At 41.0% G+C, this 24803-nt stretch overlaps 1 protein-coding gene across 6 annotated transcripts in view; it reads right to left on the reverse strand.

Annotated features, from left to right (window-relative positions):
* palmdb (palmdelphin b) overlaps window positions 1-24803 on the reverse strand; it is a 110403-nt gene that overhangs the window by 44533 nt on the left and 41067 nt on the right. For all 6 annotated transcript variants that reach the window (XM_060829935.1, XM_060829932.1, XM_060829937.1 and 3 more), the window contains exons 2-3: window positions 18350-18395; window positions 5722-5802 (exon numbers count right to left, since the gene is read on the reverse strand). In XM_060829935.1, coding sequence (XP_060685918.1) covers window positions 5722-5802; window positions 18350-18394 — 126 coding nt within the window. In that variant the 5' untranslated portion in view covers window position 18395. The remainder of the gene's footprint in view (window positions 1-5721; window positions 5803-18349; window positions 18396-24803) is intronic.

Here is a 24803-nt window from a genome sequence, read left to right on the forward strand (position 1 = left end):
ACTCCACCGAAGACATGCAGGTCCTTGGACTCCTCCATCGCCAGAACATAACAACACGATGGTTGGAGGAAGAGCGCCTCATCTTCCGCCTGGGAACCCTACAACCAGAAGGGATGAACTCAGATTTCTCCAGTTTCCTCATTTCCCCTCCCCCCACCTTGTCTCAATCGATTCCCTTGAACTCAGCACCGCCCTCCTAACCTGCAATCCTCTTCCTGACCTCTCCGCCCCCACCCCACTCCGGCCTATCACCCTCACCTTGACCTCCTTCCACCTATCACATCTCCATCGCCCCTCCCCCAAGTCCCTCCTCCCTACGTTTTTATCTTAGCCTGCCTGGCACCTTCTCCTCATTCCTGATGAAGGGCTCTGGCCAGAAACGTTGAATTTCCTGTTCCTTGGATGCTGCCTGACCTGCTGTGCTTTAACCCGCAACACATTTTCAGCTGTAAAGTAATGTATAACTGTCAACTAAATATAAAGAACTTCAGCCTTTGGTGTAGTCAATCAGGGAGGTTGCAAAGAAAGCAGCTGATCTACCACTCACATCTTCGTCACCAGTTTTAAACTCTTGAGCAAGATGCAATAGACATTCAGCATCTAGATCACCTGTTATTTATATATATCAAAAAGAAAGCGGTGATTGTAACACTGATATTTGGGAAGATCAATGTCCACTACCCTCCACTCTGAAAAAATACTGTGTATACTCGAGTAATAGTTGCATTTTTTTGATTACTTTATGAAGTTAAGTTTATGGGGTCGACTATTACATGGATACTGTTTTTGAGGGGCTGAAATTCATGCTCATCAAAATTCATATCATATTAGATTAGATTACTTACAGTGTGGAAACGGGCCCTTTGGCCCAACAAGTCCACACCGACCCGCAACCCACCCATTCCCCTACAGTTACCCCTTACCTAACACTATGGGCAATTTAGCATGGGCAATTCACCTGACCCGCACATCTTTGGACTGTGGGAGGAAACCGGAGCACCTGGAGGAAACCCACACAGACACGGGGAGAACGTGCAAACTCCACACAGTCAGTCACCTGAGTCGGGAATTGAACCCAGGTCACTGGCGCTGTGAGGCAGCAGTGCTAACCACCGTGCCACCGTGCCGCCACCCAAATGATTTCTAAAGGAATGAAGAAGAAAAAAGAATTATGGTAATTCTGAAAATGCGGCTTGGAACTCAACAGCCAGTGGACTGGAAGACCAGGCGTGGAGTGGAACTATCGGCATAATGGAAGGCTGGAGCGGGATGTGACAACTGGCACAATGACTCATTAACATTGACCTGTTTTGTGAAGAAATAGGGTCAACTTTTACACAAAATATGTGGAGAATTCCAGGTTATTTGGCCAAAAATAGATGGCTGATTTTTACGTGAGATCGATATTGCTCAAGTATATATGGTAACCATTTGCCGTGACTTACCCCACTCTGTCACTAAGAAAATGTCTTTTAAGTCCAATTGCAAATTGATTATCTTATTGTGCAAGTGTCTTCTATATGACAACTTGTCAAACATCTCCTTAAAATCCATAGATAACATCCACCACATTTATTGCCATCCCCACCTTTTTCTAGTAGTTCATCAAAAAGTTCAGTTAGATAACTCAAACATGACCTGCCTTTCACAAATCTGTATTGGCTGTCCCTAATTATCTCAAAACTCTCCAAATGCAACAAAACATCACCTGAAGGTTCTGAACAAGGGTTACTGGACCTGAAACATTAACTCTGATCTCTCTCCACAGATGCTGCCAGACCAGATGAGATTTTCCAGCAATTTCTATTTTTGTTTCTGATTTCCTGAATCCTCAGTTTTTTTCAGTTTTTCTTCTCCAGATGCATGTAGTTTTTCTTCTTTGACTAAGGATTCAAAACTATACCCCTTTCCCCAACCCTACCCATGCTAAACTAATTGGACAGTAGTTGCTGGACTGTCCTTGCAGGCTTTCTTGAGTAAAGTTGCCACATTTGCATTAACCAGTGCTTTGTCACCTTGCCCATATGTAGGGAGGGTTGAAATATTAGGGTAAGCCCTTTGGTTATCTTCACTGATACATCCTTTAGCAACCTGGGATGCACACAGTCCAGGCCAAGTCACTTACCTACCTGAAGCATAGCTCCCTTTTAATTTTCACACTAGTTCTAGTTATTCAGTTCATCTTCTTTATTAGACACTGATACAAAAAAAACCTCATTACGTATTAAGGCCTTGCTCTACTTCTCTGAGCATATTATCATCTACTTTGGCTCCAAAAGAATCCACTCCACCTTTTACTATCTGCTTACTATTTATAAACTGGTACAGTTGTTTTATAGAAGTTATAGGCAGAATCTTCCCAGCCCTGGGGCGATATAGGTAATGGCAAAGGATTTGGGAGAATGCAGCAAGAATGGAAAAATGAGATTCTTGATATCGTATTCCTTTTAAAATACGGTTAGGACTGAATGCCAAGATGAGAATCTCACTACTAAGTGGTGAAATGCTACTGGCAGCACTAACATTTTCTTATTAACTAATCTCATCTCATTTATCTAGATGGTAGCAGTTTAGGAAAAGGGTGAGGTGCAACCAAACCCGGGTATCATGTTGGAACAGTTGCTGAAGGTTGGCATGTAGGTGCAGCAGGTGGTGAGGAAAGCTAATGGCATACTGGCCTTCAGCGTGAGAGATTTTGAGTTCTGGTTGTAGGTTTGATCACTGAGCTGGAAGGTTCGTTTTCAGGCGTTTTGTCACCATACTAGGTACCCTCTTCAATGAGCTCTGAATGAAGCACTGTGGTGTAGCCTGCTTTCTATTTGTTTTGAGTATTGGAGTAAGAATGGCTTGCTGCAGTTAGATAGGGCCTTGGTGAGTCCACACCTTGAGTAATGTGCACAGTTTTGGTCCCCTAGTCTGAGGAAGGATATTCTTACTGTTGAGGAAGTCCAGCGAAGGTTCACCAGACTAATTCCTGAAATGGCAGGACTGACAAATGAGGAAAGACTGGATTGACTGGGCTTGTAGTCACTGGAATTTAGAAGAATGAGAGGGAGAATCTCATTGAAAAGTATGAAATCCTGTTGGGATTGGATAGGCTGAATATGGGAAGAATGTTCCCAATGTTGGGGAAATCCAGAACTAGGGGTCACAGTCTAAGAGTAAGGGGTAAACCATTCAGGACTAAGATGAAGAAGAATTCCTTCACTCAGTTGTGAATTGGTAGCATTCTCTCCCACAGGAACCTATTGGAGCTGGCTCACTTTTAAAAAATATATTTGAGAGGGGGCTGGACATGGCCCTTGCGACTAAAAGGAATAGAGGGTATGGAGAGAACGTGAGAATGGAATACTGAGATTGCATGATCAGCCATGATCTTATTGAATGGTGGTGCAGGCTTGAATGGCCTACGCCTGTAGCCATTTTCTGTGTTTCAATGTTTCTATTTCATCGCAGTTCACAATCGGTGTGGAATACTGTAGGAAATAAAATAATTCCAATTTGAAATTCGGAGTGGTTGCCTGGCCGCTGCAGCTCGCTAATGTGTTCTCTGCATCTCCATAATTAGCCACCCCCAACATCTCAAAGCATGCTGTTTGGGCAGTGCATGTCTCCACTCTCCATAAGCTAAACGCAAACCTTATTTCATCAACATGTGCGATCTTGGACCATTTCGCAAGACAGGTCACTTCTTCACTGCTCTTTGGAACTCACTGACACCTTACCTTGCAATGATCTGCTGTGTTACTTTGCACAAAGAGACATCAAATCATCTCATGCTCAAGCACAGGATGTATCTCTGGGACTCTTGGCTTACTCTTTTAGTGCTCACTCATTTGGATGCTCACAGTATCTCTGTCTTGCCATGCCTTCCCGTGTAAGGCCTGAGCAGGGTTGCTTGCATTAAATAGGCACCCACAGATCATGGGGACACATATCTACCATCATATTACTCTTCCTGTGCAGCCTATGCATTGATCTTGGTCACACATAATGTCATTGATCACGTCAAATTGATTTAACTAAGGTTTGTGAAGCAGTAATGATCACAGATGAACTTATAAGATGCCACTGTGTTTTTGAAATTCTCAAATGTGTTCCAAAGTTCTCACAGCTGCTTTTCCCTTCAAAAAAAGTGTGAGCCTGTGTGAACATGCTCAATGTTACATTTTGAGGCATGGCATGGTGGGAGGGAGGCGCATAGAAGTAAGAATCGAATTTAACAACTGTCCCTTAACGTTCAGTAGTGTTACCATCACTTTATCCCCTATAGCAATGTCCTTGGGGCTATCATTGACCAGAAACTGAACTGGACTAGCCATATAAGTAGTGTATTTCAATTTCTCCATACCATTGCTTTGTTTCTTACTGATTGATACCTATACTATTAAAAAAAAGACTTCCATCATACCTTTTATTAGAAAACTATTTTTGAAAACATAATTTAAAAAAATCTTAAGTTCTCTTTCAAATGAAAATGTAAACAAGTTCCTATCCAATTAATTTCTAACCCTTGTATTAAATAACATTTAATCTTTAATCCTAGATCATTAATTCTCTATTTTACCCAGTTATGATAATCTTTGTATAAGAGTGGATATATCACTAGGAGCAATTTTTAATAAAGTGACTGGCAGGTCTCAGCTAATGTTGCTTATCATGAATTACAGAATATTATAGGCTTATATAACCTCAAATGTATTTCTCAATGCGACACTGGATAATAAATTTTGAAGTATAGCTGTGTATAAATTAGCTTGACTCTTTAAGAGCATAAGGTCACATTGCTTTAAATAGATAGATCCTGAGTTCAATTAGAGAATGATTCCCTTTTCTAAGACTCAGTTGGAAGTAGTTTGTTACTGAAAAAATTTCATTAGGTTGCTTGCAAATCTTTGGCACCCCTTATATAAAATTGAAAGTAAAAGTAAGACATGACTGTCTTTTATGCTTTTTTATACTAAATTCAAATGCAACAAAATTTAAGGCTGGTAATTAAATGTGATAATTAAGTGTTGAACTCCTCAAACCTTGTACACACATAGTGGATCTCTGGTAGGTTGCTCAAGGCTAGTGAAGAGATAAAGGCAGCTGGCACATGGATCGCACCTGCTGCCCTTTCAATGCCGATTTAATATGTAGCAGTAATTAGCAAACATGTGGATAGATCAACAACAACTGTAAGATCCCAGAAGGCAGTCTGCCAGTGAGGACCAAAACTACCTTGTAGAAGTTTATAAAATCAGGAGGGCTATAGTTAGGGTTAATGGTAGTTGCCTTTTTCCTAGGATGGAGGATTTCAAGTCTTGGGGGCGCATTCTTAAGGTGAGATTTAAAATGATATGAGGGGAAAATTTTTTTAAACAGAGGGTGGTTCGTGTCTGGAATAAACTTCAGAGGAAGTGAGGGATGATGGCATAATTACAACATTTAAAAGACATTTTCACAAGTATATGAAGACGAAAGGTTTGGAGAAATATTGGCCAGGAGCAGGCAGGTGGGACTAGTTTAGATTGGAGTTATGCTTGGCATGGACTGGTTGGACCGAAGGGTCTGTATCCATGCCACTGTATGACTCTATGATTAGAATCTTACACTTGGTCAAAATATGAGATCAAAGTTATGGACATCAGGCTCAAACTTGGGCAGTTTTCAGGAGAATGATGGAATACAAGTTGGAAACAGAGGTTATGTTGAGTACTGGGTCCCATGGCGTGCTACCTTTAAGTGCTTAAGCTTCAGTTTCTCCTCATCCACTTCAAATCTTTGTCTGGTAATTTTCTCTTGTATTTTCCTCTTGTCCTGGAAGATTAGAATTGAAATACAAGAATTTGTCATTTTATTTAATTTATCAATGGTGTTATTAACTATAACGTAACCTGCAATCAACAGCAAAGAAATAACACTTGCTATTGATGCCAAAATCCTTACTCAAGATGATTAATGACCTCCATAGCAGAGATTTTGTATTGGTTGATGTTAGGTTGAATCAGAAGTCACATCATGGAATCTGCAAGTGGCTAACAACAGTGGTGTCATCAGCAAGATATGCAATCAAATACATTAATTGCTGTTTTATATGCTGTTGCATTGTTTTGGAACTTTTGGAAAAAAAAGTCAAAACAATGGCAGTTTTAAAAGGAAGAAGAACAGACAAAGGAAGCACATGGGGAGGTCAGTACAGGAGAGAGAGAGAGAACCTGCATAATTATACTGCCTTTGTTGTTTTGAATTCATGTATCACTGGACATTGGAGTGCATCTGGGAAAATTAACAAACAGTGAAATTCACAACTGATCTTGGAGGAACCTGTTTGGGCAAAGTTGGCAGCACAGAATCAGATAAGTTAATCGTTGTTGTAAGTGTGTCCAATAGAAAGGCTGCAGTAGTGAGTAGAGTGGGTTCTTTCTTGATTATATGTTTTTTGGAGATATGTCTCTTGATTAAACTTAAAATATAAGCCATAACTATTAATTTAACCTGGGTCAGTGTTTTGTAGACGAATTAAGACAGTGTTATTTTCTGGGTCTGTAGATTGTGAAGGAGCAAAAATGGCCTTTAGTACAGTGATATCTACTTCTTGTCAGATGTGGGAGTTGAAAGAGCATTTAAGGGTTACTGTGGATTATATCTGCCATATATGCTGTTGGATGCGAATCCTATCAGATTGAATGGATCAGTTGGAAAGACAGTTGGAAGCAATGAGGAATTTGCAACAGCAACAGTATGTGATGGATGGCAGTTATAGGAAGGGAGGAAAGTCTCAGATGCAGTCACAGAGATGGGTTAACTCCAGAAAAGGTAAGAGATGTAGGCACCTAGTGCAGGAGTCATTTGTGGATATACCTGTTTCAAACAGGTATGCTGTTTTGGAAAATGTAGGGGGTGATGGGCGGCACGGTGGCACAGTGGTTAGCACTGCTGCCTCACAGCGCCTGAGACCCGGGTTCAATTCCCGACTCAGGCGACTGACTGTGTGGAGTTTGCACGTTCTCACCGTGTCTGCGTGGGTTTCGTCCGGGTGCTCCGGTTTCCTCCCACAGTCCAAAGATGTGCAGGTCAGGTGAATTGGCCATGCTAAATTGCCCGTAGTGTTAGGTAAGGGGTAAATGTAGGGGTATGGGTGGGTTGCGCTTTGGCGGGTCGGTGTGAACTTGTTGGGCCGAAGGGCCTGTTTCCACACTGTAAGTCTAATCTAATCTAATCTAGATGGATTCCCAGGGGAACGTTGCACAACACACAAGTTTCTGGTATTGAGACTGGCTCTAATGCAAGGAGGGGTGCATTGGATTCCAAGAGATCAATTGTGTTAGGGGATTCTGTAGTCCGAGGTAGAGACAGATGTTTCTGTGCCTGGAAGCGAAAAAGCAGAACGGTGTGTTGCTTCCCTGATGCAAGGATCAAGGATGTCTCCGAGAGGGTGCAGAATGTTCTCACGGGGGAGATGGGCCAGCAAGAGGTCATTATCCACATTGGAACCAACGACATAGAAAGGGAAAAAGTTGAAATTCTGAAGGGAGGTTACAGAGAGTTATGCCGAAATTAAAAAAGGAGGTCCTTGGGAGTATTAATATCTGGATTACTCCCAGTGCTGTGAGCTAGTGAGGGCAGGAATAGGAGGATAGAGCAGATGAATGCATGGCTGAGGAGCTGACGTGTGGAAGAAGGTTTCACATTTTTGGATCATTGGAATCTCGTTTGGGGTAGAAGTGACCTGTACAAGAAGGACGGATTGCACCTACATTGGAAGGGGACTAATATACTGGCAGGGAAATTTGCTAGAGCTGCTCAGGAGGATTTAAACTAGTAAGGATGGGGTGGGGGTGGGACCCAGGGAGATAGTAAGGAAAGAGATCAATCTGAGACTGATACAGTTGAGAACAGAAGTGAGTCAAACAGTCAGGGCAGGCAGGGACAAGGTAGGACTAATAAATTAAACTGCATTTATTTCAATGCAAAGGGCCTAACAGAGAAGGTAGATGAACTTAGGAACATGGGACTGGGATATCATAGCAATTACAGAAACATGGCTCAGGGATGGGCAGGACTGGCAGCTTAATGTTTCAGGATACAAGTGCTACAGGAAGGATAGAAAGCAAGGCAAGAAAGGATGGGGAGTGACGTTTTTGATAAGGGACAGCATTACAGCTGTGCTGAGGGAGGATATTCCAGGGAAGTTATTTGGGTGGAACTGAGAAATAAGAAAGGATGATAACCTTATTGAGATTGTATTAAATACCCCCTAATAGTCAATGGCAAATTGAGAAACAAGCTTGTAAGGAGATCTCAGTTATCTGTAAGAATAATAGAGTGTTTATGGTAGGGGATTTTAACTTTCCAAACATAGACTATGGGACTGCCATAGTATTAAAGGTTTAGATGGAGAGGAATTTGTGAAGTGCATATAAGACAATTTTCTGATTCAGTATGTGGATGTACCTACTAGAGAAGGTGCAAAACTTGACCTACTCTTGGGAAATAAGGCAGGGCAAGTGACTGAGGTGTCAGTGAGGGAGCACTTCGGGACCAGTGACCATAATTCTATTAGATTTAAAATAGTAATGCAAAAGGACACATCCGATCTAAAAGGTGAAGTTCTAAACCGGCACGGTGGCACAGTGGTTAGCACTGCTGCCTCGCAGCGCCTGAGACCTGGGTTCAATTCCCGACTCAGGCAACTGACTGTGTGGAGTTTGCACATTCTCCCCGTGTCTGCGTGGGTTTCTTCCGGGTGCTCCGGTTTCCTCCCACAGTCCAAAATGTGCGGGTCAGGTGAATTGGCCATGCTAAATTGCCCATAGTGTTAGGTAGGGGTAAACGTAAGGGTATGGGTGGGTTGCGCTTCGGCGGGTCGGTGTGGACTTGTTTCCACACTGTAAGTGTAATCTAAATTAGATAAAGGCTAATTTTGACGGTATTAGGCAAGAACTTTCAAAAGCTGATTGGGGACAGATGTTTGCAGGTAAAGGGACGGCTGGAAAATGGGAAGCCTTCAGAAATGAGATAATGAGAATCCAGAAAAAGTATATTCCTGTCATGGTGAAAGGAAAAGCTGGTAGGTGTAGGGAATGCTGGATGACAAAAAGAAATTGAGAGTTTGGTTAAGAAAAGAAAGCAAATGTAAGGTATAGACAGGATAGATCGAGTGAATCCTTAGAAGAGTATAAAGGAAGTAGGAGTATACTTAAGAAGGAAATCAGGAGGGCAAAAAGGGGACATGAGATAGCTTTGGCAAATAGAATTAAAGGAGAATCCAAAGAGTTTTTACAAAAATATTAAGGACAAAAGGGTAACTAGGGAGAGAATAGGGCCCCTCAAAGATCAGCAAGGTGGCCTTTGTGTGGAGCCGCAGAAGATGGGGCAGATACTAAATGAGTATTTTGCATCAGTATTTACTGTGGAAAAGGATATGGAAGATATTGACTATTGGGAGATAGATGGTCACATCTTGCAAAATATCCAGATGACAGAGGAGGAAGTGCTGGATGTCTTGAAAGGGTAAAGGTCCCCAAATCCCCAGGACCTGATCAGGTGTACCTGACAACTCTGTGGGAAGCTGGAGAAGTGATTGCTGGGCATCTTGCTGAGATGTTTGTATCATCGATAGTCACAGGTAAGGTGCCAGACGACTGGAAGTTGGCAAACGTGGTGCCATTGTTTAAGAAGGGTGGTAAGGACAAGCCAGGAACTATAGACCGGTGAGCCTGACGTCGATGGTGGGCAAGTTGTTAGAGGGAATCCTGAGGGACAGGATGTACATGCATTTGGAAGGGCAAGGACTGATTTGGGATAGTCAACATGGCTTTGTGCATGGGAATTCATGTCTCACAAACTTGATTGAGTTTATTGAAGAAGTAATAAAGAGGATTGATGAGGGCAGAGTGGTAGATGTGATCTATATGGACTTCAGTAAGGCGTTCAACAAGTTTCCCCATGGGAGACTGATTAGCAAGGTTAGATCTCATGGAATACAGGGAGAACTAGCCATTTGGATACAGAACTGGCTCAAAGGTAGAAGACAGAGGGTGGTGATGGAGGGTTGTTTTTCAGACTGGACTCCTGTGACCAGTGGAGTGCAATGCTGGGTCCTCTACTTTTTGGGTTTGGATGTGAGCATAAGAGGTACAATTAGTAAGTTTGCAGATGACAAAATTGGAGGTGTAGTAGACAGCGAAGAGGGTTATCTCAGATTACAGGATCTTGACCAGATAGGCCAATGGGCTGAGAAGTGGCAGATGGCGTTTAATTCAGATAAATGCGAGGTGCTGCATTTTGTGAAAGCAAATCTTAGCAGGACTTTTACATTTAATGGTAAGGTCCTAGGGAGTGTTGCTTAACAAAGAGGCTTTGGAGTGCAGGTTCATATCTCCTTGAAAGTGGAGTTGCAGGTAGATAGGATAGTGAAGAAGACGTTTGGTACACTTTCCTTTATTGGTCAGAGCATTGAATACAGGAGTTGGAAGGTCATGTTGCGGTTGTCCAGCACAATGGTTAGGCCACTGTTGGAATATTGTGTGCAATTCTGGTCTCCTTCCTTTTGGAAAGATGTTGTGAAACTTGAAAGGGTTCAGAAAAGATTTACAAGTATGTTGCCAGGGTTGGAGGATTTGGGCTGTAGGGAGAGGCTGAACAGGCTGGGGCTGTTTTCCTTGGAGCATCTGAGGCTGAGGGGTGACCTTATTGAGGTTTACAAAATTATGAAGGGCATAGATAGGGTAAATGGACAAAGTCTTTTCCCTGGGGTCGCGGAATCCCGAACTAGAGGGGAAAGATATAAAAGAGACCTAAGGGGCAACTTTTTCACACAGAGGATGGTAGGTGTATGGAATGAGCTGCCAGAGGCTGTGGTGGAGGCTGGCTCAATTGCAACATTTAAAAGGCAGTTGGATGGGTATATGAATGGGAAGGGTTTGGAGGGATATGGGCTAGGTGCAGGCAGGTGGGACTAGATTGGGTTGGGATATCTGGTCGGCATGGATGGATTGGACCGAAGGGTCTGTTTCTATGCTGTACATCTCTATGACTCTATGATTCTATGACATTACCGTATTCTCAGGCAGCAAAAAAAGGAAATAAAATGCTTTGAATATCCTTCACTTTTTAAAAATAAATTTTAATTAAAGCAAAGATTAAAATATACATGTTAGAAGCTCAAATATCAAACAGTCTTAAAAACATTTTAAAACATGGTTGCATTTACCATTATGAAAAAAATTGACAGGTCAAGTGTAAAATTATTTCTCCTGGGGCAAGACATTCCTCAGCATAATTATAATTTAGTCCAAAGTTAAAAACACAGATACACCTCATTAACAACGCATACAATTTTTCAGATTTGATGAAGGGCCACTGATCTTCACAGATCTGCTGAGAATTTGCAGCATTTACTGTGTTTTTTTTGAATATTTTCATTTTTTTTGAACAATGGTATTGATGTTAAAGAAGAAGCTCTCATTAGCACTGTCATTTTAAATGTACTGCTGTACTTTTTCAATTGTTAACATTTTGAAATAAATCAAAATGATTAAGCAGGTAATAATTTTACTAAAGAATTTAATTCACTGAATTGTTTGGTTTTTCACCTGTTTTGTCAGTTATGTCAGGAATGTAAGTTGGATTATAATTAGTGTCACGTGATGATTATGAATAAACCAATGATTATTTATACCATTTGTTTCATTACAATATAAATATTTGAATGTAGTTGAAAAAGACACATTTTGTTGTAGCTTTTTGTCATACACATAGCATGCACAAAAATATCTCTGTGAAGGGGAATTTCACAGAAAGTATTTGTGTATATACTACATCTGTTCAACTTAACAAAATAGGTAACAGCCCATCTCTGGGTCATTTCTTAAGGGTAGTGCATGGGCTAATTAGAGCCAACCCGCCTGTTTTAAATCTTAACAAAGCTTAGTGGTTAACTCTCAGTCATATCTAACTGGTGTGTTCTCCATGGCATTGTCTACCAATCAGATTTCACTTGCTGATCCATCAGCTACAGCATAAAACGTTGTTTGCCTTTATATTGGTTATTTGCAAATGTCCTGATGAGAACAAAGCAAAAGGTTTTGACAAAATCTGTCTGTTTTCAGCAAGACTATACTATTAAAAGACTTTTAATATACATATTAAATGGAAACACAATGTATATTTAAAATGGACATAACATTCTAGAGGAACAGTGTAGCACAATATCTCGTATCCTCACTGATGAACACCATCAGACTTGAGCACTTGAAGATTGTCACAACAAAACAAAGGCACTTGTCACAGTGATTGCCAGAATTACCAACAGCTGATGAGGCGAACAGTACAATGATCAATCATTGAATTGGGGCTCTTTTGGAGTGATGTAATTGAGAAATATTGTAAAATGGCAGGTAGGTAGTACTGACCCTTAAAAAGGACACACTTCTTGGATGGAGAGTCTTTCCCAATTGCTAAAAGTTCTTTTGTCCCTGTTCTCACTTGCTCCTGGACCTTTCAATGTCACTGATTGTAAGACCAGTGGACATCCAGAGGTTGAATGGAGTATAGTTTTTTATTGAAGCTCTGATCTTAACTAAGCAGCATCACTGCTGCTTGTTCAAATGCCTTCTGGCAGGGAGCACAGTAAAGAAGTTTTAAAAATTGGAATCCAATCAACAATCACCATTGTGGTAGATTTTTTGAACCGTTGTTTACTGCCAGTGTCTGTGCCTTAAATTCAAGAGCAATGTTATTCAGTTATGATCTGATATTTTTGCCAACAGTGGGAAAGCCACTGAGAGGCAGACAGCTGGAATTAACTGCAGTGAATAGCCTGGCAACTCTCATTGACAGTAAAACCTGAGCTTGTGGCTGAAATAGGGTTGTTGCAATGAATTGTAAATCATGCAAGTCACTTTTGATTCTGGATATTCAAACACATGAAAAAATTCTGTCTCAACTGAAATTGAATTTACATAAAGGGAAATATTTCACAACAACGAGCATTTTAATGCTCACTGCTAGTGGAAAGTTGGCCAAACGTAGGTTAAAATCCAACCTTGATGCACCTTCTACTTTTTCACCACTGCATTGTTTTCTTAAGTATTTGAGACTCAGATTATTTTTGAAGACTTGCAAATCAGGATCCAATAATGTTTCTTGTGAGAGATGGTGACTACATGACTCACTGAGTGTTTCCAGTATCTTCCAGACTCTGCCAGATAAAACCCGGGTTAGGCCACAGTTGGAACATTGTGTACAGTTCTGGTTGCCTCATTATAAGGAAAATGTGGAATCTTTAGAGAGGGTACAGAGGAGATTTACCGGGATGCTGCCTGGACTGGAGGGCATGTCTTAAGAAGAAAGGTTGAGGGAGCTAGGGCTTTTCTCATTGGAGTGAAGAAGGATGAGAAGTGACTTGATAGAGGTGTACAAGAATTTGAGAGGCATAGATTGTTTGGATAGCAAGAGACTTTTTCCCATGGTGGAAATGTCTATCATGAGGGGGCATAATTTTAAGGTAAGTGGAGGAAAGTCTAGGGGACATGTCAGAGGCAGGTTCTTTACTCAGAGTGGTGGGTGCATGGAATGCACTGCCAGCAGTGTTAGTAGAATCAGATATATTAGGGACATTTAAGTGACTCTTGGATAGGCACATGGAAGTCAGTACAGTGAAGGGTATGTAGGATAATCTGACCTCAGAGTAGGATAGAAGGCCGACACAACATTGAGGGCCGAAGGGCCTGTACTGTGATGTACTGTTCCATGTTCTATGTTCTATACATCCCATCTCCAATATAAGTTTAGCGAACCTTTCCAGTATTCCCTCTATTGCAAGTACTCCAGGTGTGGTCTTACCACGGAGCTATATAACTGCAGTATGATATTCCTAGTTCAGAACTCAAATCCTCTTGCAATGAAGGTCAATATAAATTTGCCTCCCCAATTGATTGCTGTTTTGTTTAGTGGCAGATGGAATACAATGGGGTAAAATGGGAGCTTATGCATTTTTGGTAGGAAGAATAGAATAGTTCTAAACAGGGAAAAGCATTGGAAATCTGAAGCACAAAGGGATTTTGGAGTCCTAGTTTAGGACTCTCTTAAGGTCAAAATATTGGTTCAGTTGGTTGTTTGGAAGGCAAATGCAATGTTGACTTTCATTACAATAGGGCTAGAATACATGAGCAATGATGCACTGCTGAAGCTGTATGAGGCTCTGGTCAGACCGCAATTTGAAGACTGTGAGCTGTTTTGGGCCCCACATCTAAGGAAAGATGTGCTGGTGTTGGAGAGGGTCCAGAGAAGGTTTAAAAGAATGGTCCCGGTGATACAGTGCTTGTCATCAGAGGAGCAGTTGAGGACTTGGTTCTGTACTCAATGCCGTTGAGAAGAATCGGGGAGGGTGAGAGTGGAATCTGATTAAAACTTACAGGGCACTGAGACGCCTGGACAGAGTGAATGTGGAGAAGATGTTTCCACGCGGAGGAGAGACTAGGATCCAGGGAACAGCCTCATGGTGAAGGGATGACCCTTTAGAACTCAGATGAGGAGGAATTTCTTCAGTCCGAGAGGGGTTAATCTGTGGAATTCATAGTTGCATAGGGCTATGGAAGCCAAATCATTGAGTATATTTAAGACAGAAAGATAAGTAAGGGGATCGAGAGTTATGGGGAGAATGCAGGAGAATAAGCTATGAGAAACATATCAACCATGATCGAATGGTGGAGTAGACTTGCTGGGCTGAATGGCCTAATTCTGCTCCTATGGTCTTCTGGTATTTAATTCCACTGAGTGAGGAATGGAGGCCAGGTATGAAAATGATTTTTTTTGGAGGATGAGGATGATCAGAAGCATCCGAAAGGCCCTTCAAGGAATGACTGACTGCTGCTGCATTAGGGTCCCCCAACAAATGTCCCATTTTTGGAAAATCCTCGTAGTGATTTAATTTGAATGTGGCCAGAACAGTGAGTAGGCTGCTTTTGCAGTTGTTCTAAGTGTTGCAATATTTGTGGCATTAAATTCTGTTTAAAAACACTTACTCACTGATTTGTCATTGAAACAAAATCTGCTTTAGAAATAAGCAAGTGTTCATTTTTAAAGCTATAATGGTAATATTAAAATTTTAAGATTGTAAAACGTAAATGCAGGGCACAGCTTTGAGTCAATTACATTGGTATTTTATGAAACAACTGACCTCCAACTTTAGTTGTGATTGAGGTTAGACATAATTCCAAGAAGGTGACCAGATACTTAAAGTTGAAGAAGAGATCTAATATTTTATGTAATCTGATTACCAATAGGTACTTTTTAAACTCCAAAATAATATCTAAATTCAGTTTGCTTCTTCAGTTTCCTTTCCATCTTTCTTGAGTATGCCAACTATTATCAAGTATGGTTTCAGGGTATCCAAGACCTCTTGTGGATCAATGGGCAAAATCCCTGTCCCTGAGCAAAAACTGGTTTAAGTCCCACTTCAGACCCGGATGGCCAAGAACCAAGAACTCATAACACAATGAAACAGGCTGACTGTCACCTTGCGTATCTTTCTTACACATGCCAATGGCGGGGTGGGGTAGGTAAGCATGTCAACTTGTCAACTCTCTGATAGTAACAAAGTTGAGGCATTTGCCTACAGCACGAAACTACAATGTGAATATAAAAGAATTTATTTCCACAGAACTTGGCCTGCCTGAGTTGACAGTAATACAGTCATCACCTGCAACCCCGAGGAATGAGGTCACAGGGATTTTATTTAATGCTATTAATTTAGCCAAGGAGTTTAGATATGGCATTCAATTGAAGTAAAGCACACGTTGCTCTAGTTAGTATGAATGGAACAACACTTTGTGGAGTTAACTGACTGGGGAAAGAAGAGTATCCAAATTATTGTACATGATTATATAATCAGTACATTCTCCAATGCACTGGAGAAACTACAGGTTAATTACACAGAGGTTAATTAAACTGAAATCATTACACTTGCTTTCCATTCTTTACCATCTGCTGTCATTGGAAATAATAATTAAAGAGTCAGCTGTTTATGTGGAATATTCTATTAATATGACGTTTAGACTTGTTAATTATAAATTGAAACAGGAAATTTTGCATCAAGTATGCTGCATGAAGAGGTCAGAGCATTGTCATTGTGCACAGTATTAAGGAATGGAATTTTATTTAAAAATTAGTCATTTTCTTTTGGAATACAGTCATTTCAAATGCAACCCTTTCCAAACCCAGTGCTGTGGCAGTGTTTGCCACATGGAAGATAGGCCTGTTCCAATTTAATCAAGCAGCAAGTCCTTTAATTGTTTGTAACAGGCAGAGTGCAACTATTCTGTGCTTGCAAAACTGAGAACAAAACGCTTTCTGTAATTTTGTGGTTCTATATTTGGGCAGCATCTACTGAACAATCTTGAATGTATTGTTGGCTGTATTAATAATTAGTTGAAGAAAGTCAATTGAGTTTGTAACATGACTGATTTATGCTTGCTAGTATCAATAGACATTCAGGTTCTCTACAAACAAAAAATATATATTTCAGCCTTGTGCCTTTTTTGAATTACACTGGAGGTTGGGGAGCCTACACTCTTCTGTTGTTTTGTCCATAACAAGACTTTGACCAGAGTTGATTTGCCAATCAATCAGCACCCTCTCCTCTTCTAGTCTAAGTTGTTATGCATATTTGAAATTTGGCATTCGTGCATTTATCTTGATGAGTGCAAGATTTGGCAACATATCACTCATTTTAGCAATTATTATATACCTGTAATGTGCTTCTCTTATCTATTGCAGTCATTGTGACATAGCGTTATACAGCACAGAAACAGACCGTTTGGTCCAACTTGTCTGCACTGACCAGACATCCCAATCTGACCTCGTCCGATTTGCCAGCATTTGGCTCATGCCCTTCTAACCTCTTCCTATTCATATACCCATCCAGATGCCTTTAAAGTGTTGTAATTGTAACCATCTCCACCACTTCCTCTGGCAGCTTGTTCCAAACAAGCAACACTCCCTGCATGAAAACGTTACCCCTCAGGTCCCTTTTAAGACTTTCCCCTCCCACCTTAAACTTATACCCTCTAGTTTTGGATTTCCTAACTGGAGGAGAAAGAGCTTGGCTCTTCACCTTATTCATGCCCCTTATGATTTTATAAACCTCTGTAAGGTTGCCTCTAATTATTTTCACTTTGTGGAATGTACCTGGACCTTCTAAAAAATCTTTTTGAGTTATGAGGTATGAGACTTCTTGTTGCTGAAGCAAAATCTGGCAGACTCTTGTTAAAATATATGCAACCAAAGTAATAATTATTTGTCATTAAAAACTGTATAAAAATTTATATGTGAAATAGTAACTTGTAAGAAAATGTATTGTGTCTTAAAGTGTAGAAGAACGTAATCCAGAAAATTGTTTGTGTATTGGCATAAAAGAATGGAAAAAAGATTTACTTACACAATTGTATATAAAAAAAAACTATCCCTCAACACTTCTATACTAATGCTGTGGTGCATAATTTTCCTGGCTTAGTGACGAGATAAATTTGTGACATGCCAGTTTTGAATTTAGATTTTTATCCTATGATCTAATCGCCTGCCATTAATATAGTAGTCCATAGAGACGCAAGAAAAGTCCACACCCCATCCAAGTGATCTGTAGTATCTTAAACAATTAGGTATTACTATGGCATACATTTAACAATACCATTTTTAATGCAAAGCAGGTGTGGTATCATAAAATGTCAAATATACAGACTATTGATAAGAGCAATATAAGCATGACAGTCTGATTGGAATTCTTCCTGATTATTACAAATTTTCAAACGCGGACATTTCTTTTATTATCACCAAGATTTTCAAATTCCCGCATTAAGCATATCTTCCACTATAAAATTATTGTGAAAGTCCCACACTACACAGAAAGCCATGCTATGATTAAAATGACGTGGCTTCACATTCCATTCTCATCTAGAAAATAACCAACTTGCCCTCTAGCAGACCGGTGTCATGGTACTTGGCACAGGATCTAATCTCATGAGGAAGCTGATACTTTTAAAATCAATGCATTGACATGTCTCTGTGTTCGACTGTGTTGCAGATTCCATTTTTAAAAAAAATTCAGTTCAAGAGTTATTTATTGAAAGATTAAAAGTATACTTTTGCCAACATCTGGGGTGAAAGTGAGTCTGGAATGCACTGTCGGTAAAAACAGCTGAATGGCTGAAGGAGAGACTTTGACTTTTGTCTGCAAGGAGAACTCACAGTTGCTGAAGTTGGAGGCCCTTGGAGGTTTTGACCTGAAAATGCCCTTCATATACAACCACAACACAAGCGTACACAGACAGGATTACACAGAAGGCAAAGTCAGAGGACTTACCGTGATAGCTTGTAGCCTTTCTTTCAGCAGATCAGTCTCTTCCATCCTGAGAATCAAAGCAGAAAGATCAGAAGTAGGAGGGTAAATAGCATATATAGGAGAGGCAGAGGCAGGTCTGGCCTGTGCTGCAGTGGGGTGGAGAGTATCTTTGCTTGTCAGGACGACTTCCAACAGATAATGGTACTGGTCTGACCCAGTCGGACACGTGTGATGAAGGGATGCAGACACAGATTGCTGGCATAGCTGTCACGTTTGAGTGACAGACCATATGTTCCCTTAGTCCAGAATTTTTTTTGATGAGATTGTTTGAAAAGGCGAGGTAACTTATTCCCATCCTGAACAAATGTGACAAAACAGTCCCAGTAAGCTGGATATTCGGCATGTTGGTGTTAAATTACATTCATGACAGACTTGTAGAGGATAAAACAGTGAATATTTTCGAGGAGGAGTCAGGTCTACTTCATAGGACTAAAGGGATCAAAGGATAGAGGGAGAAAACTGGAACAGGGGATTGAATTGGATGGTCAGTTATGATCATATTAAATGATAGAGCAGGCGTGAAGGGCTGAATGGCCGATTCCAGCATTTTCCGGCCTATTTTCAATGGTTCGAGAAGTAAAACACTGCTGGCTACCTGAAATAAAAGTAGAAAGTGCTGGAAAAACTCAACAGTCTGGTAGCTGCTGTGGAGAAAGAAACAAAGTTGAGTTGAATGATCCTTCCTTGTAGGGGACTATAGTAATAACATTATGAAAAGGTTACTAATTTTAGATTTACAGGGGATCATTTCTATTTTAGGTGCACAAAATGGAAGGAGCCAGGCCAAGGATGGCAAAATGGGGAAAGAAGGCATTGGATTGCATTTGTTAACTGTATGTTGCATGTCAGCACAGTGCCAGTTGTAACCTTCTCGCCATATGTGCACATTTCCAGTGGCTACCAAAAAGTGCCATTCAGCTTGGGCAGACATCTCTGAAAGGTGGTTCATCATTCCACTGAGGATTGTGCTCTTGGAGGCTGCCAATAGTGTGCATCATTTGCAATGCTTTTTTAAAAAATTGACACCTAACTTTTGTATTGAGGCTGCCTTGTAAAATGCAACCCAATGTGTGGTGAAATAGACCAATAGCACAAAACAGTCAGATAATGAATGATCATTTGGTTTTACACTGTAATCAGACTTCAATCTACTATCAGCCAATGTAGGAGGCAGTGAGGTCTGCAGATGCTGGAGATCAGAGTTGAGAGTGTGTTGCTGGAAAAGCGCAGCAAGTCAGGCAACATCCGCGGAGCAGGAAAATCGATGTTTCGGTCATAAACCCTTCACCAGCCCTTCACCTCGATGAAGGGCTCTGGCCTGAAATGTTGATTTTTCTGCTCCTCGGATGCTGCCTGACATGCTGTGCTTTTCCAGCAACACACTCTCAACTATCAGTCAACGTAGCACTGGCATTAACCAATTTCCCCCAGTTTGACTTTTCTCTCCAGTGTAACTCAGCATAACACAAAAGGCTGAATTTTACCAGCCTTTAGGGCACTGGATGGGAGATGTGTTTGGACGGTACTTGGGGTGGGGGGGGGGGGTGAGAGGCAGGGTTTGGTGATGTTGTGGGGATGTTGGAGGTGGCGTTGGAATGCATGTAACTGCCTATTGTCACACCATCTGACAGCGATTCTAAAGGTGGCTGACAGCCCTCTTGCCCACATTCAAATGAAGGGCTTATACTCGAAACATCAGCTCTCTTGCCTCTCGGATGCTGCCTGACCTGCTGTACTTTTCCAGCGCCACCCTTTCCGGGTCTTGCCCAAAAGCCAATTTAAGCACTTACCTGGACATCAAATAAGGATCGCCTCCTGCCCTCATTGCCATCTTATCAGTAGTGGGAGATGTAGGGATGCTCTCCACCATAATGGAGACAATGTCCAGTGAACCCTGGCAACTTTCCTGCCAGCCCATGGTCAGGGGTGAGGGATTCTCTTTGATCCATTGAGGGTGCCTACAGTAGCAATGGCCATCCCATGGCAAAGGCAATACCTACCTTTTTCAATTCTCCCCCCAACTCACTGCCAGTCTCAGTCATAATGGCCTCAGCAATCCCAAGCCCCTCTCAATTTGCAAGGGAGGCTGTATCTTTCCATGACATCCTTCTCTTCCAGTTGCATTCCCAACAATGACCAACATAACTGCATGCTCTCCAATTGGCCAGCAGCCCTGGTGACTGGTGGCAGCTTTCTTAAAGCTATGGCAGCTGACAGCCACCAATTGTTGGGCGATACAATTATAATGTGGGTATGGGTTCTGCAGACTGTTGAAATGGAGTTGTCTCTGGGTGGAGTCCCATTATTAAAAAACATTCCGGCTAGAGAGGGCAATTAGTACAGTGAGATATAAGCATTTCTGTGACATCTATAACATTGCTGAATTCCCTTCATGTTTTGATTTATATACCTTAGTATTAATTATGAACCTCAATGAATGTTTCTTTCTGACCCAAGTAAAGAGTTCAGTTATTTTTAGTTGTTATCTCTGGACCATAAATGGCTGGTAGTAAGATTTATTATCTTCATTTGGAAATACGTGTGCCACTATGTTGTACCCAGAAACTTTATTAATACATCAGGTTGCAATAAATCCGAGCTCCTTTTATCAAGGGCAATTTTCTTTGTTTGTGGAATTGAGGACAACTTTTACGTACTGCTTTGGTTACTAATGGCAAGAAGAGTAAAGTGCTGGTGATGCAATACTGTTGTTTAAAACTGAATATGTAAGGTTCACCATACAATGATTCATGGTGTTGAAGTCTGTAGCAAAGCCAGCAATGTCAGCAATTTCTGATCACGTCATTGTAGTCCACACTGTGCTCAGGCTTGTATTTCACTGGAGCAATGACACTGAAGTTTCCTATTGTGAAACTGTGCGACATTGGTTCACTGTTTCTCCCTCTCATGTTACAGTCAATATCAAGAGGAAAGGGACTTTCTGCAGCAGCAACCACTAAGCTAGCTTTAGCTCTGTCTTGGTGATCTGGTATTTCCTGCAAGCAATTCTTCCCCTGATATATCACCAACACAAAGCTACATTACAATCTACACATGAGATTGGTCTGCAACAATGTATCACATGACAATGATCTTCTCAACCTTGAAGAGTTTTCACCAATTGGGACAGCACTTTCAGCGTCTTGTGATTGATTGTTGATGCCATGCAACACACGGGCTGCAACTAATGACTGTTTAGACCCCACACTGAACTAACTACATACAGGTCACACACCAAACTTCTGCCTCTCCTCCCCAAAGAAACAATACTAATGTATATGCTGCCTTAAGAAACCAAATGATTGGAGTACATTTTCTGCATGGGCTATGAGTGAGCAAAACAGATTCCCTGTCCATGATCCCAATAAAAAGAAACACGTGGTTTCTGTAGACAGATGATATAATATGATCAGGTCTGTTTTGCTGATAGAAGGTAGTTCATACCCAAGTTAATGAATGATGTAGGAATACAACAAGAGATGCTCAGAGGATATCTCTGGAACCTTACACACAGCTCCCAGTTAATTTCATGTGATTTGATGTTACTACATCATGGTTCCAACTCTCTGTAATAGCTTTCAATGCTCCTTTATTTTGAATGAAAACAGAAATTGCTCGAAAGGCTCAGCAGGTCTGGCAGCATCGGAGGAGAGAAATCAGAGTTAACATTTCAGGTCCAGTGATGCTTCCTCAGAATCGCTATGAAGAAGAGTCACTGAACGCGAAACATTAACTCTGATTTCTCTCCTCAAATGCTGGCAGACCTACTGACCTTTTCCAGTAATTTCTACTTTTGTTTATGATATTCAACATCGCAGTTATTTCGGTTTTTCATTATTTCTATTTGTGTTGTCAACGTATCTTCCTTTTTACACAAACCTGCTCAAAGGTAGAAGATGTGCTGGTGGGTTGTTTTTCAGACTGGAGGCTTGTGACCAGAGGCCACAAGGATCAATGTTGGTTCCGCTTCATATTGTCATTTATATAAATAATTTGGATGTGAAAATAGGAGGTATGGTTAGTAAGTTTGCAGATGGCACCAAAATTGGAGATGTAGTGGACAGCGAAGAAGGTTATATCAGGTTACAGGATCTTGATCAGATGGGCCAAGAAGTGGCAGATGTACTTTAATTTAGATAAGTGTGAGGTGCTGCATTTTGGGAAGGCAAATCAGAGCAGGATTTACACACTTAATGGTAAGGTCCTGGGGAGTGTTCCTGAACAAAGAGACCTTGGGTGCAAGTTCATAGCTCCTTGAAAGTGGAGTCGCAGGTAGATAGGATGGTGGAGAAGGCATTTGGTATGCTTTCCTTTATTGGTCAGTGCATTCAGTATAGGAGTTGGAGCTCATGTTGTGGCTGTACAGGACATTGGTTAAGTCACTATTGGAACACTGCATGCAATTCTGATCTGCCTTCTGTAGGAAGGATGTGGTGAAACTTGAGCGGGTTCAAACAAGATTTACAAGGATGTTGCCAGGGTTGGAGGGTTTGAGCTGTAGGGAGATGATGAACACAATGGGGCTGTTTTTTGTGGAGCCACGGAAGCTGAGGGGTGACCTGACAGAGGTTTATCAAATCATGACGGGCATGAATAGGGTAAATAGACAAGGTCTTTTCCCCAGGATGGGGAAGTCCAAAAATATAGGGCATAGATTTAAGGTGATAGGCAAGATTTAAAAGGATCTAAGGGGTAACTTTTTTCACACGGAGGTTGTGTGTGTGGAATGAACTGCTAGTGTTGGAAGGTAGTACAATTACAGCATTCAAAGGCATTTGGATGGGTATAAGATTAGGAAAGGTTTAGAGGGATATAGGCAAATGGGACTAGATTCATTTTGGATATCTGATTGGCATGGACACATTGGACTGAGGGGTCTGTTTCCGTGCTGTGTATCTTTCTGACTCTATAGCTCTCTGACATGTTGTGCACAATCAGGTAAAAGGCTTTGATATTTTACCAGTATTACGTATTCCAGTTCTAATTTCTTCCACTGCTTTTCTGCCTTTATTTTCTGCCCCTCCCTGCCACACATTGATTGCTGTTTTCTTCTTTACCACCTTAATATTAACTTGAGGCAGGGGGAGTGCGGGCCTGGTCTAGTCCATAATACAAGTCATGTGAGTGACACAGTTCGCCAAGGAAACGCAGTCATTAGATGACAGGTAATTGAATACTTTATACATTGACCCCATTTTAACTCTGACTCTCTGGTTTCTGTCGCCTAAGTGCTTCAGGACCCTGGAGCCATCTTATGATGATGTTACATGACTGAATACAGATAGCACAGCATGGACAAAGTTAGGAAAGCACAATAACAGACCAGAACACCCTGCTTTTATGACAGAGTCATAAAAGCACATGGACATAAACAAAGAAGATGAATTGGTCATTAAGTAATATTTATATATATATGATTTGATATGCGATTGATTTAGGACAGATATTAAGGGTAGTTTCTTCACTCAGAGAGTAGTAGGGGCATGGAACGGTCTGCCTGCAACAGTGGTAGACTTGCTGATGTTAAGGACATTTAAATGGGCATTGGACATACATATGGGTAATAATGGAACAATGTAGGTTAAACGGGCATCAGATTATTTTCACAGGTCAGTGCAACATGGAGGGTTGAAGGGCCTGTACTGCGCTGGAACATTCTATGTTCTATGTTAACCATGTGCAGCAGTTGTTTAGTATGTAATATTATAAATAGTGTTACTTTGAAGTCCAAGCCTGAAGACAGATCTAAACTTTAAACTTTATCCAACCAGTGTATCTTGAACCCAAATGCTTAGCATGGCACCAAACCACATGATGGAGCAAATTGAAGTTTCCCTTGTTTATTTGTAATGAATGGCTTTTTAAAATCATATTGAAGAATAGGAAGACAGTGCGCTGATGATAAAACATGATGCCACATTACCGAGAAAACAAATAACCAGAAACAAAATTGATGCTGAATGCTCATGTCTGCTGGAGCTGCTGACATGTCATATGATCTCAATAGACACCACGCTCAGTTTTGAACATGACACACAAAGTATTTGCAGCACTTTAATAATAAGGATCATGCTGAAGTGAGCACATCAATTATCTGTGCTTTCTTCATCTGTGCTTCCTTCAAGATTCTGTGCAACATCATATGGTTCATGTCAAAAGGGAGCATAGGTTGTAAGAGAAATAATGACTGACATTTCTGTTGATTGGAAATAAGTTAACATTTGTACCTCAGCAATGTCAAATGTCTATCTCTTTTGGGGCTTTTGCACATGGAATTGGTATGCTCATTTCAAACCCTCAATGAGTCACTGGATGTCATAAAGTATTTCATCATCTAACAACAACAGTATCCTTCAGCCATGGATACCCTGCTACTCTTTTTCATCAGTTGCAATTCTAGACAGGAAGAGATTAA

This window comes from Hemiscyllium ocellatum, chromosome 9 (assembly GCF_020745735.1).
Source record: "Hemiscyllium ocellatum isolate sHemOce1 chromosome 9, sHemOce1.pat.X.cur, whole genome shotgun sequence".
Classification (NCBI taxonomy): Eukaryota; Metazoa; Chordata; class Chondrichthyes; order Orectolobiformes; family Hemiscylliidae; genus Hemiscyllium; species Hemiscyllium ocellatum.